The sequence below is a fragment of the Sinocyclocheilus anshuiensis genome, unplaced genomic scaffold (assembly GCF_001515605.1).
Source record: "Sinocyclocheilus anshuiensis isolate Anshui unplaced genomic scaffold, SAMN03320099.WGS_v1.1 scaffold714, whole genome shotgun sequence".
Classification (NCBI taxonomy): Eukaryota; Metazoa; Chordata; class Actinopteri; order Cypriniformes; family Cyprinidae; genus Sinocyclocheilus; species Sinocyclocheilus anshuiensis.
Window position 1 is genome coordinate 1220415 of NW_015546068.1, and position 19436 is coordinate 1239850.

The following is a 19436-nucleotide window of genomic DNA, read 5'->3' on the forward strand; positions in this document are numbered from 1 at the left end:
TGTTTAAAAATCATATCACCGTTATTGAAAAAAATTATATCGCGATACATATTGATATTGAATTATTGTCCAGCCCTACAAGTAAACAATAAGTACTAAAAATCAATAAAACAAAACAAAAAACTATTATGCATGACAAGAAATTATATATCTTTATAAAAGTTTACAATTTTTCTTTATAAAGACATTGTCATCATCACTCAAAATCACGTGTAAAAAATAATAATTAATATTTTTTAGTATTTGTTACATTTAAAACTTATTTATAAGATGATTTAATCAATGTTATTTTAGTATAATTGAGATACTAATATAGTTTTCAGTATTTTGGATCCATTTTTATTTTATATAATTTTTAAGATAATTGTATTTTTATATTTACATTTTAATTTAAGTTAAAGTTTTAGTAATTTAAATTTAGTAATTTTATTGTGTTTTTGTCATATTAATTGTTTTTATATATATATATAAAAACAATTAATATGACAAAAACACAATAAAATTACTACATTTGATTTAATTTATTTTTAATAAATAAAAATTAATAAAAACTAATATATATATATAGTTTTTATTCATTTTTATTTCATTTTTAGTTTTTGTTATTTATGTCAAGTTAAACTTAATGAGATAAAATAATTTTCATTTTAAATATGTTTTATGTATTATTTCAGTTAAAGTTTATTTTATTTAAATTAACACAAATATTTTTAATAGTTTGAATTTTAGTTTAATAGCCTAATTTATTTAATAATAACAACTGTATTTAATATTTAAAACATACCTAATCCATGTCATAAATAACTTATTCAGATGCAAAATTGGACCTGTCTTTGCAATGACAGACAATGCACGCAGCAATAATTTGACAAAAGCACACAAACAGGCTGTAGCTGATGAGAATGTGCTGGGTGGGAAACACTGCCGCGAGTCACGTGAAAGATCTTTAAGTGTCTTTTAAGTGTTTTTGCGGCGAGCGCTCCTGAAGTGTCAGTAGCAGTATGTTAAACAAACATTCCCACACAATAGCGGCATGTCGCCACCTAAAGCAGGGAAAAAAGACAGGAAGCTGTAAGCGCGCTTCCTGAATCAGCAACTGGCGACGACATGCAAGAAAACATGCAGAATTCACTGGGGTTTCCTTTCTTATGGACACACACACACACACCTGATAGTTTGCTCTGCTGACTGGCATAACTTGAGCTGCGTGAATGACCCGTGTGAAACGATTCATCAGGACTTTGACCCTGATCCACCTCCTCAGGAAGAGCTAAAGAACAAAAAGAGACAGAATAAATCATTCAAAATGACCACAGAAATACTGCACTGAAAATCAACAATGATACCACTAACAAAAGAACATAAACATGAAGTTTACTGGACATATGCTTTGAAATATGTGACCCTGGAGCACAAAAGCAGTGTTAAGTCGCTGGGGTATATTTGTAGCAATAGCCAACAATACATTGTATGGGTCAAAATTATTGATTTTTCTTTTATGCTAAAAAATCATTAGGATATTAAGTAAAGATCATGTTTCATTATTTTGTAAATTTCCTACCATAAATATATTAAAACTTAATTTTTGATTAGTAATATGCATAGCTAAGAACTTCAACTTTAAAGATGATTTTCTCAATATTTAGATTTTTTGCACCCTCAGATTCCAGATTTTCAAATAGTTGTATCTCAGCCAAATATTGTCCTGACAAACCATACATCAATGGAAAGCTTATTTATTCAGCTTTCAGATGATGCATAAATCTCAATTTCGAAAAATTGACAATTAAGACTAGTTTTGTGCTCCAGGGTCACATATTAGGATTTCATTATTAATCATACTACCACTGTCTCTCTTTCATGTCTGTGATATAATACACCGTTAATGACATGTGACTTTACCAGAGCCGAGTATAGAAGGTCTCTGTTTAGTCAGTCGGAGCAAAACTTCAGCGGTTCCTTCTCCTTTACAGTCCAGCTGCAGGGAAGCATCTCGACCGGCCACAGATATACATTTGGCGGAGCTTGGCGGACTAATTATACACAAGAAAGACTTTCTGACGCTCATGAAATCAGTAACATTGCTCATTATGTTTGTTGTACTGTCGTTTATCAGCCTGAAGGAGGCACAGCAGACAGTGAAAAGCCACACACTCACGTTTTGAAGCACGGATCTCCAGATAAGAGGGTCATTCCGATGTTCACCTTCAAAATGACAGGAAAGAACATATTCGACTTTCAATAACTTACTCCCTTAGACTTCAATTTAAAGTTTTTGAAGCAAGATGGAGCCCAGGTTCAAGAAAATTACATAACCACGAATAACAAATCATGCAGGAGAGAGCAGAAATGAAACAATCACATAATCACATATTTGGAGAGTTATTGTTTTCTCTTTGTTCATATTAAACATGTTAAGTTTCTGTTTTCTTTCCTTTATTTATAAAAAAAATGTTCTTGAATTTCTGTCTACTGTCCCTTGTATTTATGCCCCTGTTGGCTTGATTTTAAAAATGTTAAGTTTCTGTTTTATTTTTTTTAATTAATTAATTAAAGTCTTGCATTTCTGTGTACTGTCCCTTGTATTTCCATCCCTGTTGGCTTGATTTAAAAAATGTGAAGTTCCTGTTTTTATTTATTTATTTTCATTTATTTCTATGTATTTGTTTATTTTCATTTTATGGATTTATTTATAATTTTAAATACATTTTTTGATTTTCTGTCTTCTTTCCATTGAATTTGCACCTCTGTTGGCTTGGTTTTAAAAAGGTTAAGTTTCTGTTTTATTTGTATATTTTCATGTATTTTTATGCATTTATTTATTTTAATTTTATGTATTTATTGAATTTCTGTCGACTGTCCCTTGTTTTTGCTCATTGGCTTGATTTTTACAAATGTTCAGTTCCTGTTTATTTATATATTTTCATTTTTTTTTCTGTTTATTTTTATTTTATTTATTTGTTTGTTTTACATTCATTTATGTCTACTGTGCCTTGTATTTGTATGTATTCATTTTATTTTATTTCTTGAATTTCTATCTACTGTCTCTCGTATGTGCACCCCGTTCAGCTTGTTTTGTTATGTTAAGTTTCTGTTTTATTCATGTATTTTCATTTATTTCTTTTTTTAATTAATTTCTTGCATTTCTGTCTACTGTCCCTTGTATTTTTTAACCTGGCTGGCTTGATTTGAAAAAAAGTTTCTGGGGCTTTTCTTTCTTTCTCTCTTTTTTATTTATTTAAAATGAACTTCTTGAATCTTGTATTTGCAGCCCTGTTGGCACTTTTAATTTTATGTCTTTGTGTCACTTGCTAGAAAATGCCGTTTCTAATATGTGACCGTGGACCACAAAACCAGTCATAAGGGTCAATTTTTCAAAATTGAGATCTGAAAAAGCTGAATAAATAAGCTTACCATTGATGTATGGTTTGTTAGGATCGGACAATATTTGGCCGAGATACAACTATTTGAAAATCTGGAATCTGAGGGTGCAAAAAAATCAAAATATTGAGAAAATCATCTTTAAAGTTGTCCAAATGAAGTTCTTAGCAATGCATATTACTAATCAAAAATTAAGTTTTGATATATTTACGGTAGGAAATTTACAAAATATCTTCATGGAACATGATCTTTACTTAATATCCTAATAATTTTTGGCATAACAGAAAAATCAATAATTTTGACCCATACAATGTATTTTTGGCTATTGCTACAAATATACCCCAGTGACTTAAGACTGCTTTTGTGCTCCAGGCTCACATATATGAGATAAATGAGTTTAAAACGACAACAAAAAAAATAGTAATGCAGTGTGTGAGCTGGCGTTTGACCTCTGACCTTCAGGATGGAGTTGTCCTGCCGGGTGTTCTTGGTGTCGTATCCCTCCAGCAGACAGCAGCGCGCGGTGGAGCCTGAGCCAGCAAACTCCGCCATGTTCAGATCAGCAAAGCCCAGCTGAGAGGATCACACACACACACACACACACACACACACACACACACACACACACACACACACACACACGGATGACATTTGCTTTTGTTTATAAGCACAGGATTCCCATCATGCCATGCCAAATGTGAAATATGTGCTGATTATAGTTTGGCAGCGTATAGAGCATATGCTGCACATCAGACTCGTTCCCTCCTGCTCTTTCTCAGCCAACAGTTTGTTGAATCTTTGCCTTTCAAAACTAATTCGATTCTAAGTTTGAACCGTGCTACAGTGGAATACCGGATCCGTCCATACAGGAATATCACAGTCATGACACAATGAATCATATGTTTCCCAGAATAATCCACTTCCTTATATTTCTGGAAGTAATTGGTGAGTTTGCTTTGATAAGCCTCTTTCATTCATTATTTGCTATATTGACACCAGCGAAGCGTCAATCCTGTTCCACGTCTGAGAGTCCGGTAAATGTTTAGTAGACGGCTGCTAGTTAAACATCCTGTTGACTTCTTGTCACGTCTCAGTGGCTCCACGAGGGTTCATTTCCCTGAACACCTACCGCTACCAGATGCATTTATTTAAAGAGACCTTCTCCTGCGGAGCATGAGTATTTTTAGATCGGGGGAAATCCAAACTTAGCCCTGCTGCAGGAGAAAATACAAGGAAAAGTTGATTAACTGCCAAAGAATGAAGCATTCCCACCTCTGTGCGCTATCTAGGGCACTTCTGGGTAACGCCGGGTCACCGCGAGTTTGAATGGTCTTTTATGTGAGCGGTAATAAGCAATGCTTATGTAAGATAAGCGTCACATGCCTGAAACCTGCGGTCAAATGACCATGGCATCATAATGAGCGATTAAATCTTATGACAAGCCAGACTAATGAGTTTACAACATCAAGGCAAGGTGAGTTAGTGCCTCCTGTACACGATAATGCTGTAAAGTGTAATGTTTTGTTGCCTGTAGAGTGTTAATGTGATGCATGACTCCAACTATACCTTGTGAAGGCCTTTCACGTGATGCATTGAGATCACCTATCGACTAGAGTTTATGAGATTTATTTTAGGAGGTTTATACGATTTTAATGTGTCGCAGGGACGTCGAGAGAAAACCAAGAGTTTGCAAAAGCAATGCTTTATGGTGCAATCAAAAGTATTTCAAATTAGTAATCCAATGACTAATGAAAATATCAGAGAGGCAGTTTTAAGCCTTTTATAAATTACATTTGCTATTTCACTGTTTGATTTTGAATTGACAAAGCTACTTCTGACATATTGTGATGGAAAAACAAGATGCAAGAGAGACCAATCCTGTGCATATTTAAAGCATATTAAAGGCATATCATGACATTGAGATAATAATCGTCCCTATATTACACACTGTAGATATTTTACGCGGATTATGATGATGATGACTGACTCATACAATACTCTAGCATTTAAAAGTTTGGGGTCTGTAATATTTTTAAATGTTTCTGAAAGTCTCTTCTGCTCATCGAGGCTGCATTTATTTGATAAAAAATACAGTAAAAACAGTAATATTGTGAAATATTATTACAATTTAAAATAACCGTTTTCTATGTGAATATATGTTAAAATATAATTTATTTCTGTGATCAAAGCTGAATTTTCAGCATCATTACTCCAGTCTTCAGTCTCACGTGATCCTTCAGAAATCATTCTCATACGCTGATTTGCTTCTGATTATTATCAATGTTGAAAACAGTTAATAACTGCAGAATATTTTATTTTTCAGGATTCTTTGATAAACAGAATGTTCGAAAATTTCTATTTGAAATAGAAATATTTTGTAACATTATAAATGTCTTTACTATCACTTTTGATCAATTTAATTGATCCTTGCTGAATAAAAGTATTAATTTCTTTCTTTAAAATAAATGAAATAATTACTGACCCCAAACTTTTGGGGGTTAAAACTTTTTCATTTTAAAGAGATTTAAAGAGATAAATAGTTTTAGTAAGCCTCTGAACGAATGTTAAATTGCATCTCATATATATATATAAATGTTCTATATATAAATGTACTTAAAGGAAAAAATGTGGACGCTTTCACTCACCTTTGAATAAGCTTTTCCTCCTTTGAGTTCCTGTAATGAAAACAGGAAGAGTGTGAAGTTCATTGACGGGACAGAACGGCATCAATGTTTATCCCAACACACCTTCATGAGCAACGCTTCCAGCTGACGAAAAACTTCGCCTTTAATTTGAGTTCCAAGTTCAACTCAGACCCTGACCTCGCTTCAGTGAGCCCAAAGCATGAAGAATTCATCTTACCTTCCTGACAGAGACGCGACACACGCTGGGGTCCAGAACGCCGGTGTTGGGGTTGGCGCTCATTTTGCAAACAAAGGAGAACCTCTTCCTCCAGCGAACGGCGTTCTGGTGGACCTCTTCTCTGTGGGCGACAGAACAAAGATCCAGGACTGTTATTTCAGACACATGCCTCGAGTCTGAACGCTGATGATATGTTGATGTTGGTTGTGATATCGACTCTCTGCTAATGTTTCAAGCTGTGGGTCTGTTTGTAATGGCTGTTCGAGGCAGTTTGCGATTGGAGAAGATCCAGACCTTCAAAGGCTAGGAACTAGGGCTGCACAATTAATCAAATTTCTAATCGCGATTACAATTATGGATGCCACAATTACGTAATCGTTCAAAGCGGCAATTAATCGTTCAAAGTCCACTTATGTTATTCTGCGTGCTTAAGATGCGTTTACATGTTATCTTAAGGGTTTTTCCCATTATTTTAATTTTAGTTTTAGTGTAACATTATAATACCATTCATATTTTTACTTTTTTATAATTTAAAGAAGAAACCAATCCGATGTATAGTTGACATTTGAGGCTTAATACTATAGAAAAGCACTAAAAGTTTTTCAGTTAGAGTGTTTTCAGCTTGTGTATTTTCATATAAAAACACGGCATGCAGTTGCATCAAACAATGGTATAAACATCATTCAATGTAAATTGTGATAATCGTAATTAATAAATCGCAATTACAATTTCAACGGAATAATCGACAATTATGATTTTTGTCATAATCGTGCAGCCCTACTAGGAACTGTCCTCAACTAAACCGAAGGGAGTTTGTTTCAATATAACGTTTCGTTAATAGAGTACATGTGCTCAATGATTAGTCAATGACTAGTCAGGCACTAAAATGAGTTTTTACAGAAACACTGAAAATTAAAGTTTTCATTTAGCAGAAAATGTAAAAACAACTAAAATCTTAAAATAAAATTGATTTCATAATCAACACTCAGACATTTCAATTGCACTCAAGGCAGTTTTCATATCCACGTCTTAATGATATAACCATTTTCTATTTCAATTCGCAGTTGCAATATAAACATTTAAATGGTGACTAATAAAAACTAGAATTCATGACAGATTCAAACATACACGAGCTGCTGAAGACATCGCTAACAGGTGAAGTAAAATATAATGAATATGTAATATAGTGCATATATTCATCTATATCATTTTTTTTCTAGCAAACTAACAAGTTTATGCACGTTGAACGGCTTTCCTGAGGTAAATGTAACGTAACTTATTGTTTGCAAGCTGCGTTATTGGCGCATTTCCACCATTAAAACACTGAATGCTTGATTATATGAGACAATACATTTCATCTTTCAACATACCTTCTGATGTTCATTCGTGTTTATTTCGTGTTATAACTAGTAGTAAAGAGGAACAGATGGTCGGTTGACTTGTACCGATCTGTCAAGTCGCAAAAAAACATCAAAACGACATTTATTGCTTGTATTTCGTTATAAAATCTACAATCAATTAATCAATCGAATTGATTTAATAACAAACACACAGACATTTAAATTGCAAATAAGATAGTTTTATATCAACTTAATGATATAACCATGTTTCTACTCCAATTCGCTGTTGAAATCCAACGTATTAAACCATGGCTGTAATAAAAACTTGTTTTCATGACAGATTTATTCAAACATACATTAGTTCATGAAGACATCACTGACAGGTGAAGTAAAATATAATGAATATGTAATATATTTTGGTGCATCACTAGTTCTTACCCGCTGAAGACTGCAAACATACGGGATGGGAATTAGGTTCACAAACACAGCACTTATTTACTATATAAATACACAAGCGTCAAGTCAAATATATACGCAAACACATTCACACAAACTCATGATTGTCTTTGAGAATGTAAAGAGAAGCATGAACAAGCAGTACTGAATATTCGTGAGCTTCTGACCATCTGCTATGCAAATATACATCTAATAATACGACTGAGGAAAGCCATCCCAGCAACTTTCAGTTTTTCATAAGAAACCACTGAGGTATTAGTTGACTTTAAATTACAATGGCAAATGTTGCATTAATGAAAACAGTAAGCAATCGCCTAGCAACCACCCAGAATGCCCTAGCAACCGCATAGCAACGTGCTAAAACCACACAGAACTTCTTAGAAACCTCATAGGTTTCTGGGAATCCGGGTTTGAGTGGATTTGCTAGCAACTGGATAAAATGAACCTGTTGAATGCTATTAAAACGGTATGTCATCATGGAGTTGGTGGATATAAACACACACGAGAGATCAGAGCATCTCCTTCTACAAAACATTCAGAATGCTGTAATGTGGCTTATCGCCAGCCACGGCATCTGTTCCTAATCCTTCTTCACACACACACACACACACACACACACACACACACACACTTCATACCGCACTGAGGAGTGGCATTAGTGTGACTCAGTTTCATCTTCTCGGACTAAAACAAACTTCATACATGTTTTCTTACACTCACACACACATTCATCTACATGAGGACACACACCACCACACACTTGTTTTATATAAAGCTAATTAACTAGAGACTGACCCAAACCAAAACCCTGTACTCTGTTTGGGGCCTCAGAGAGACTGTGGCATTTAATAACTCAAGCATACTTAAAAACACACTTAAAATGTGTTTTAGGGGTTGAACAGAAACAACTTAACTAGAAATTAAAAACATAACTAGTCATATTTGTCAAGTGCATGTGTAGCTTCTGATTCCACAGATGGATTAAAGCTTCAATAACGCCTGTTAAATGGGTTTTATGAGGTCAGACACTCTTAATGTATAACAAGAACTTTAAGGGAGAAAAACTGTTAAAACAATACAAATTTATATATAAAATTTAATGAAATACTATATATATATATATATATATTTTTTTTTTTTTTTTTTTTAATGTACACTTTTAATCAGCAAGGATGCATTAAATGACAGTAAAGGCATTTATAATGTTACAAAAGATTTCTATTTCAAATAAATGCTGTTCTTTTGAGCTTTCTATTCATCTGAGAATCCTGAAAAATAAAATGTATCAGTTTCCATAAAAATATGAAGCAGCACAACTGTTTTTGATAGAACATTTTGATAGATTTTTGACTGAACATTGATATTATAATAATCAGTAATGTTTCTCGAGCAGCAAATCAGCATATTAGAATGATTTCTGAAGATCATGTGACACTGAAGACTAATTAGTAAATATATTTTTCATTTATTTTGAATATGCAATTTTGATTTAGTTAGTTTTTTATTATATTTGTATTAATTACATTTTAAATATATATATATATATTTTTATACATTTTATTTATTAAATTAGTTTTTAAATTATAATTTGTAATTATATCTTTCGGTGTATGTTTATACATAATTTATATATAATTTATCATTTGTATTTATTAGTTTTAGTTTATTTCGTGTTTTTTATCATTTCTAATTATATTTTTTTACGTATATTTCTATATATAATTCATAATTGTTATTATTTTATTATTATTTTAGTTTATTTAGTTTTGGTAATTATAATACTTCTAGTTAAACTAAACTAAAAATAAGAAAAGTTTCCTTGGCAACTAGCTGAAATAAAAAAAAAGTTTTAGTTTTTTATATTTTATTTTATATTAGTTAATGTTTAGTTTATTTCAAGTAACGTTTTTTTATATAATGTTAAGACATTTTTTAATGGTTTTAGTGTTAATATTACTACAGTGTTATTTTTATTAGTTTTTTAATATATTCAACTTTTTTTATTGGTTTTTATTAATTTTTATTTCAGTTGTAGTTTTAGTTATTTTAATACATCAATTTATTTCCGTTGCAACCCTTCAATTTTATTTTATTTAAAGTAACAAAAATGTTTTTTTATGGTTTTAGTTTTAGTTAACTATAATAACTCTGGTTTTAGTTAACGATTGAGATATATATATATATATATATATATATTAACGCTAATAACCCTGACTTAGGGTTAAATTGCAATGCATTCAAAATCAAACTTTATCTATCAAATGCACAAAAATAAAGCATCCAGCAGTAACTACAAAAAAAAACTAAAGATTGAAATCACAACACAGAGCATCTGACTCTTAGTGAAGACTCACTTCCATGACAATGATCTAATAAGAAATGTATTTAATATGCATCACAACCCTCTCCCTCAAGCTGACTGATCAAAACAGGAAGTGATAGCCGGAGCATCCAATAAATGAAGTGCTCGTTCTCTCAGCCTGAACCCGCTCTCCTCCAGATGGGATGAGGAGGACCAGCTGTGTGCAGACATCCGACCGGAGCACCGGAGTCACCGGGCCCAGGCCCCGCAGCAGCACAGGGGCCAAATCAGATTCTGGAGAGGAAGTTGGTTTAATAAGGCCCCTGGTTCACATCAAACACAGGCCCATATGCAGTGCTCAAACACTGACACATGCTGAGAGAGCTTTTGTGCTCAACTCCACACTATAAACAGATGAGATTCAACCAGCACTGATGCTGATAGACAAAAACTATCATTAAAAGTAAGAAGCATCATTATTTATTAATTCATGCATTCATGATGTCCATTGTCTAGCATTGAAGTGACCTTGCTGATTTGCCTATTTATTAATTTGTTTTAGAATTATTCATATTATTATTTATAATAATAGTCATATATTTTTATTATATGTATATAATTTGTGACCCTGGACCACAAAACCAGTCATAAGTAGCATGGTTATATTTGTAGCAATAGCCAAAAATACATTTTATGGGTCAAAATTTTATGCCAAAAATCATTAGGATATTCAGTAAAGATCATGTTCCATGAAGATATTTTGTAAATTTCCTACCGTAACTATATTAAAACTTCATTTTTGATTAGTAATATGCATTGCTAAGAACTTCATTTTGGACAACTTTAAAGGAGATTTTCTCAATATTTAGATTTTTTTGCACCCTCAGATTCCAGATTTTCAAATAGTTGTATCCAAATATTGTCCTATCCTAACAAACCTTACATCAATGGAATAAAAAATATTTATTCAGCTTTCAGATGATGTATAAATCTCCATTTTGAAAAATTGACACTTATGACTGGTTTTGTGGTCCAGGGTCACATTTAGTTAATTTTTGTTATTATTTTATATTTATATTTATATTTACTATTGTTTTATTTTATCTACTTAATATTATTATTCATAATAATATTAACATTTTATGAATATCATTTTTTTATTTCTCTGTTCAAATATTTGTTAAATGTCTATTAGTAAATTATTAATCGAGTTATTTTTGTAATATTTTGTATTCTTATTTTTATTTATCCATTTATTTAGTATTACTCATAATAATATTAATATTTTGTATTATATGTGTATAATTTACTTATTTTTGCTATTATGTAATTATTTATTTATCTATACCAATAATATTAATACATAATATAATTTCATTTTTTATTATTATTATTATTATTATTATTATTATTGTATATTCATATGTTTATTTATCTATTTCTTTAGTATTACTCGTAATAATATTAATATATTTTTATTATATGTGTATAATTTACTTATTTTTGCTATTATTACATTTTTTTATTTATCTATTACTTTATTATTATTCCCAATATTATTAATATATAATATAATTTCATTTTTTATTATTATTATTATTATTGTATATTCATATGTTTATCTATTTCTTTACATTTTTTTTATCATTATAAGTTGCAGGTAAATATAAATCTAAAAAGCCGAACAGAATAAACAGTTCTGCAAGAGCAGGTCTTGATTATTGCTACTAAGGGGTTCAAACAAAACTTGAATATCTTTTAAAGATTCATGAACCTGTCAAATTAATTGCAGGTGAACATGAGTTTTTCAGCAGACTGACAATAAACCTGCACACAACGACTGTGAGTAAATATATAAAGTCAGTGTCAGATTAAAACTTTTCCTGTTTTTGCATACAATATGCATCAAACTATCCATGCACAGAGGTTGAAACTACACATACTTAAAGATTCCCTCTAAATTAAATCAATGCATTGAGTTAAATCAATCAGCCGCACACGTGACTAATTGACCGTTCTGAACTCTGTGTCAATCAATGAAGACCACAAGTGACTTTTATGAAGCGGAGGTCAAAAGGTCACAGCACAACTGCAATCAGCCGGCTGACTTTGCATGATTTTCAAATCCAGTTGCATAACCGCAAATCTGGACAGAAAGTCCGAGGCTGTATGTCAGCCCTTGTTCTGGATTTATCTATTGGACATCGAGGAGTAAGACTTCCGGAATGCGGACGATAAATCCAAATGCGCCGATTACATAACGCAAGCCTCATAAAGACTCTTACAGTTCAGAGCCGTAAAGGCCAGCGACTGACCCTTTGAACCGCCCAGCTGCTTTCAGCATTAAAGACACGTCTCTCATTACGAGAGCAAGCAGAATATCTGCTTTGAGTCATGATAAGTCCGTGTCGTGCTCGTTTGGTGGGTTTATGGCCTTTGAAACATCAATGATTCGTGCAAAACGCAAAGCAGATCTTGTGTTCAACTTTAATTGCAACAAGGGATTTCACTCACCCAGAAGGGACTGAACGCTATCCGGAGCGTCTTATCCCGCTGTTTGGTGATGTTTGGCACTTCTCTGATGTTGCTGGTAATTACTGCAGAAGTAATCAGATGAGACGGACTGAAGTCCTGACAATGTCCGCTCTGTGTGGACGCTGTAATGAGGACAGAGAAGGGCGTTCCCAAAGCAGGACATGGAAACATGTCGATATGTGTACACTGGATGCGTCTCGTATATCGTATCGTCCAGTATTGTCTCGGTCAGGAAGAGACAGATGCTCACGGTCAACAGTTTCCAGAAAATCTGCTTACACAGATCCACAAATCAGCAGAGACAAACACACTGCAAATTAGACAGTCGGCACATCTGTTCATATCTGACGGTCAGCGAAAAACAAGGATCTCTTCTAGAAGTGAGTCATAATGAGCTTTAGGAGTCACAGATACTAAACAATTTATGGAATCTTTGTTTAAATCACAATTCAGACTTTTCTTTTCTCAGAATTCTAAATTTACATCTCACAATTTTTACTGTTTTTTTTTACTGTTCATCTCTCAATTTTGACTTTTTTCCTAGATTTTGTGTTTACATCTCAATTTTTACGTTTTTTCTCTGAGTTCTGAGTTTACATCTTGCAATTTTGACTTTTAACATCTTGCAACTTTGTTTTTTTTTTTTTTTTTCTGCCACAGAATAAATATAGAAAAGGTAACTGCATCTGCAAACTGCAAAGAATTCAATATTGAGGAAAGTTGCTGATCTGTTAAGGGTTTTTTTTTTTTTAATCGCCAGGATCTGGGGTGAATCATTTCAGTAAGAGTCATTTAAACTCATTCATTAAATTAAATGATGACAAAAAGAACATTGCATGTGTTGGAATTAATTAAACATTTGAACAAGACATCTTCAGTTGCCTTGACAAAAATGCATTGTCTGAACGAGATTTTTGATTTTGAACTAATTTAAATTCCACAAAAATATTGTGCAGCACAACTGTTTTCAACATTGATAATAATCAGAAATGTTTCTTGAGCAGCAAATCAGCATATTAGAATGATTTCTGAAGATCATGTGACACTGAAGACTGGAGTAATGATGCTGAAAATTCAGCTGCGCATCACAGAAATCAATTACAGTTTAACAGATATTCACATAACAGATCTTTTTGAATTGTAATAACATTTAATAATATTACTGATTTTACTGTATTATTTTTGATTAAATAAATGCAGCCTTGGTGAGCAGAAGAGAATTCTTTCAAAAACATTTAAAAAATCTTAATTATTCCAAACTTTTGACTGCCAGGAACTAAAACATTGCAGCATGTCTAATTGAACTTGAAAGGAAATATCTGCATTATTCATCTTGACGTGTCAGAATGGTTCATCTTTGAAGTGCTGTAATCATGAATACCTCTAACAGAACCTGTGATCAAACTCAACTACAGCAGGAGCTACAGACATGCATGCTGGGTAAAACACGCAGGTTTCACAAATTAGAGGAAAACTGCACACGTGGCAAAAGGCTGCTGGGGCCGAACCACACGCCCAGTGGTTTGTGCTTTTCATGGTTAAGCTTTTAAGAGCGGCGGCCCAGCAGACCTACAGATTGTTATGCTGCATTTTAGAAAAGACATCCATACAACTCTGAAACGTTCCCTTCATCATCTAAAAGCCCTAAAACTAAAGTTGCACTATAAATAAAAACAGTTTTCCACCATGATCAAAACTTTCAGTTCTGGAATAAATTAAACATGGATAACAAATAAGCCTGCAAATAGAGTAAAGGTGTCCTAAAAACATGGCGCTCATGCGAGATGCTGCACAACGGTCGTACACGTCTATCTAGTGCATTTACATAGAAAAACAATGGAAAAGTAGCGCATTGGAATGAAAAAAACGCGTTCTGTGTGAACGGCCCTTTACAAGAATTTCAACTTTTACATGCAGCGCCGCTCATCACTGTTAGTTCCAAAACAACGGGCCAATCAGAAGACCCCGGAGGCGGGGCAAGCGTTGCAAGCTTTTGTTTACTAAACAGACATAAAGAAAAATTATAGTTAATAATTTTCATTCATTTGCACCAATATAGCAATTCATAGCCATAAACAGCATTCTTTACATCCATATATTGCTACTAAAACATTTTAATACATGAAAAATGCTATGTAGGCACTTCTGCAAACATTCTGGAGTAAATCATTGAGTTCTGAATTAATCATATGAATAATGAATAAATATACTAGCTATATCACCCAGGAATAAAATTGGGTCAAACATCTCATTTATTGCCGTGATGCAGAAAACAGGTGATGGCCTCATTCCTACTGTTCCTGTCATCTGTCTGAAACCGTCTGAAATCAAACACCACATTTAGCACTGAACTTCCTGCAAAACATCAAGCAACTTTCCATTTCTGACACATTTCAACAATATGCTACAATCCTCAAAAACTAGACATGCAAACAGCAGGATGCTGAACCCAACAGCGAGACAAACTACAGTCTGATCTGTGACCTTCCTCTCACTCACGTTCACTGACGTCTCTGTCTGTCTACTGTCTCCATGCGCTGCCATTTGACTTCCTCCTGCCAACCAACCCAGGACTCACTGAAACAAAAGCGGTTTGTGTGTGTGTGTGTGTGTGTGTGTGTGTGTGTGTGTTTGAAGGGGGGGAGACAGCAGAAGACCCCGGAGGCGGGGCAAGCGTTGCAAGCTTTTGTTTACAGTAGCAAGTTTGCATGGCAACTGTTTTATTTGACAGCAACATAGCAGAGGAGGCAAGTCTCAAAAGCGCGTCTCGGGTTTTCAGACACAATGACGCGTTCTGTGTGAACGGCCCCTTATGTTACTTTTTATGTTCTTTTTGGAAATAACAAAAAAGCATACAAACAATATGTTCAGCCATGTTCTCTAATGTGGACACTTTAGAGCACAAAACCTGATGATTATGAATGACAGTAAATACAAACTGAGAGGCTTTTGGTTACACAACTGAGAAGAATCTGCTATAAATATCAGCTGTTCTAGTATTGTAGTCAATGCACATAATTAGTACCCTTCTAAATCCATACTGTCCAAGCGCTCATGCAGGCGTATGAGGAACGAGATGCTTTTAATTTAACTGCAGGCCAAACCCTCCTAATTATGAGGCTGGTTAACGAAGATTCAGCCCACCCAACATTCCTATGAGAAACTACTATTCATGGAAAATACATTTCTATAAATAACAATCTGCATTTATGTGTCTGGAAGGTATTTTGATCAAATTTATAGCTGTTCAAGAATAGGTCTAACACAAAGAAGTCACTTCTCTCATTTAAACTTTAGCAGCAAAAATTCATTTCTGCAAATCAGTGCAGTTTCAATAAATCGATTCGACTCCAGAATGTTTGCAGAAGTGCCTGCATGGCATTTTTTCATGCATTAAAATGTTTTAGTAGCAATATATGGAGCTAAAGAATGCTGTTTATGACAATTAATTGTTATATTGGTGCATGTTGCTTGGATGCTTTTTTTTCATTCTTTTCGAAAACACAAGAGTGGTCGTTTTTGTGTTTGTGTTGAATTTACTATTTCTTTAAATACATTTTTAATTATGCAACCAACCATTTTTGGTTGTTGATGCTTTATTTTATTCTTTATATATATAGGGCTTGTGGTCTGGCACTGGTTCTCTCATAAACTGAACAACTAGAAACAGATCTGTCAACATCTAATCAAAACTACTTTAAAGCATGTTCCTAGTCTTAAAGGAATAGTTCACCCAAAAATGAACATTTTCTGAAAATGTACTCCCCCTCAGGTCATTCAAGATTCATTCATTCAGGTCATTCAGATGAGATTTGGAGAAATGTAGCATTGCATCAGTGTCTCAGCAATGGAATGGCGTTTAAACTTTAAACTGTTGCTTCTGGCCATAATACGAGTCCATAATCCATAATAACGCTTCCTCCAGTGAAAAAGTCCATCTCCTGTTGTCTCTTGCATCAAAATTCACACACATATGTGACCATGGACCAAGGTCAATTTTTTTTTAATTGAGATTTATACATCATCTGAAAGCTGAATAAATAAGCTTTACATTGATGTATCGAGACAACTTCTTCGCTGGAGAAAGCAATATTATGAATAGAGGACTCTTATTTAAGCTAGAAGAAATGGTTTGAAGTTAAAAACGTCTTAATGGTGGATTTGTTTGTTACAAACACACAGCTTTTGTCTTCTCAAGACATTAACTGATGGACTGGAGTGGTGTGGATTATTGTGATGTTTTTATCAGCTGTTTGGACTCTCATTCTGACGGCACCCATTCACTGCAGAGGATCCATTGCTGAGACACTGATGCAATGCTACATTTCTCCAAACCTGATGAAGAAACAAACTCATCTACTTCTCGGATGGCCTGAGGGTGAGCACATGTTCAGCAATTTTTTTGGGGGGTGAACTATTTTTTTAAAGTGATTAATTTATCACGTTACTGCAAAGAACAACACAACTTGCAACACAAAACTCCTGCAGTGAAACATTGGGATGCACAGATGGGAAAAAACTGCTGTGTGAAAAAACTGATGTGGAGGACAGTGAGTCTTTCCTGTTTTTCTATGAGTGCGATGAGCAAAGAGGAGAAAAGACAGCCTGAAAAACAACAGCCGAGCTGTAAATCACTCTCAAAAAACGATTTTACAACGCATAGTTTAAGACTGACTTTACTAGTGCATTTATAGGACACCTGAACTCAGTGTTTCTGTAATGTGAGAGACGATGTTTGAACGACTACAGGGTTTGAGTCACGAGTAAAACGAAGGACAATGATAAAATGCAATACCTAGATTACACAGACAAATCCATTATGGAGCTCATAATGACATTATAACAGGATGAAGAGGAAAATACAGACAGTAGTATCAGCAGACTACAAAAAAAGTACAACAATTCAACAGACATTGCATCTGGAAATGATGATGTACATGTGAGTCTGTCTTCACTTCCCTCTGATCACATGTCACAATCAACATCCTCATGCAACCGTCTCAAACTGCAGAAATTATTACTTGATTATTATTGTTACTTTAGAACTAAATCAATGGTCAGAAGAACCTAAAATGTAACAAAGAATGTTTTTAATCTCCTAGAACCAAATACTCAAAAAATCCTACAGCCAAAAAAAAAAATGCTTCTTGACAATGACAAGAGGGGACGGTTAATATATTTAACAATATATAAATAAATAAAAACTTGAAATAAAATAAACTTATTTTAGTTAGTTGTCAAAGCAACATTTCTCATTTTCATCTAGTTTAACTGGGTGTACAAAAATAGCTAAAACTAAAATTGACTTTAAAAAATAATTTAAAAAAATCATATCCATACACTCTAAAAAATGTTGGGTTGTTTCAACCCAACTTTGGGTCAAAAACATATATTTATATATATATATAAAAAAAACTAATAAAAAAAGACAGAAACACAAAAAAATACTAAAACTTTACCTAAAATTAAAATTAAAAAAGAAAATATAAAAATAAAGAGTAATTCAAAATTGAACTGACATCTCAAATACACTCAATAACACTGCAAAAAAGGTCCTGCTGAATTTAAAGCAAATAATTTTTCATTTTAAAGCTGCACAGCAACAAGTACCACGGTACTATCATCATTTTAAGACAAGTACCATAGTACTATCCTGATTTTTTTTTTTACCATGGTACCTTTATAAAGGCACCGAGGTTGTACCATGGTACAGCAATATAAGGCATCAGACTGCAATCTATAGTACAGAAATTCATGGTATTTACATTAAAAGGAAAAAAGCTCCCTGGTACTTTTCGCAGGTTTAACCACTGTACTCTTTTAAATATCTTGTATGCAGTGTTGGGGAAAGTTACTTTTAAAAGTAATGTATTACAATATTGCGTTACTTCCTAAAAAAGTAACTAATTACGTCACTTAGTTACTTTTTATTGAAAGTAATGTGTTATGTTACTTTTGCGTTACTTTTTAAATCTGGGCTGGGCTTGCTCGTTTGCTTTTAATATAAAAAGTTCTATTTTTGGCAAATATAAAAGCCCTTTCACAGCAAAAGCCTCAGGCTGAAGGAAATGTAAATTCACGTCTGTACAGTAGAACGCAGAAGAAGAAAGTTCAACACTCTTCAGCAATGAAAAAAGAAGAAATGTTAGTTTATCTTGTGTAATTTGTGCTTATTAGTACTGTTGAATTGGATCACCGAAGGTCAGCAGTAAATTGGTTAATAAAACGGGATTAAATACATAAAGGATATTTGTATTATTTAACATACTTAATTATTGCAGCTTTGAGTCATATTCTGAGTTGCTTTTAACTGTTTTTATTAATTTTGAGGAAAACTAAATCAGATTTTTTTTATTGTGAGTGAGTGAGATGAATTAATGCATGTTCACATTTATTGTAGAACTAGAGTAACATCTTCTGATTTCTCTCTACATGGGGACAGGAGAGCTTTCAGTCAATAAACTGGGGGAAAAAAGTAACTTGCGTTTCTTATTTGAAAAAGTAACTCAGATATTTTCTTGTAAATTAAAAAGTAATGCGTTACTTTACTAGTTACTTGA

At 33.2% G+C, this 19436-nt stretch overlaps 1 protein-coding gene across 1 annotated transcript in view; it reads right to left on the reverse strand.

The window, feature by feature from the left end:
• Positions 1–19436, reverse strand: part of LOC107699668 (protein FAM102A-like) — a 25417-nt gene that overhangs the window by 4338 nt on the left and 1643 nt on the right. Inside the window, exons 2-7 of the mRNA XM_016501000.1 lie at positions 6244–6364; positions 6027–6056; positions 3838–3954; positions 2159–2205; positions 1903–2033; positions 1169–1270 (exon numbers count right to left, since the gene is read on the reverse strand). Coding sequence (XP_016356486.1) covers positions 1169–1270; positions 1903–2033; positions 2159–2205; positions 3838–3954; positions 6027–6056; positions 6244–6364 — 548 coding nt within the window. The remainder of the gene's footprint in view (positions 1–1168; positions 1271–1902; positions 2034–2158; positions 2206–3837; positions 3955–6026; positions 6057–6243; positions 6365–19436) is intronic.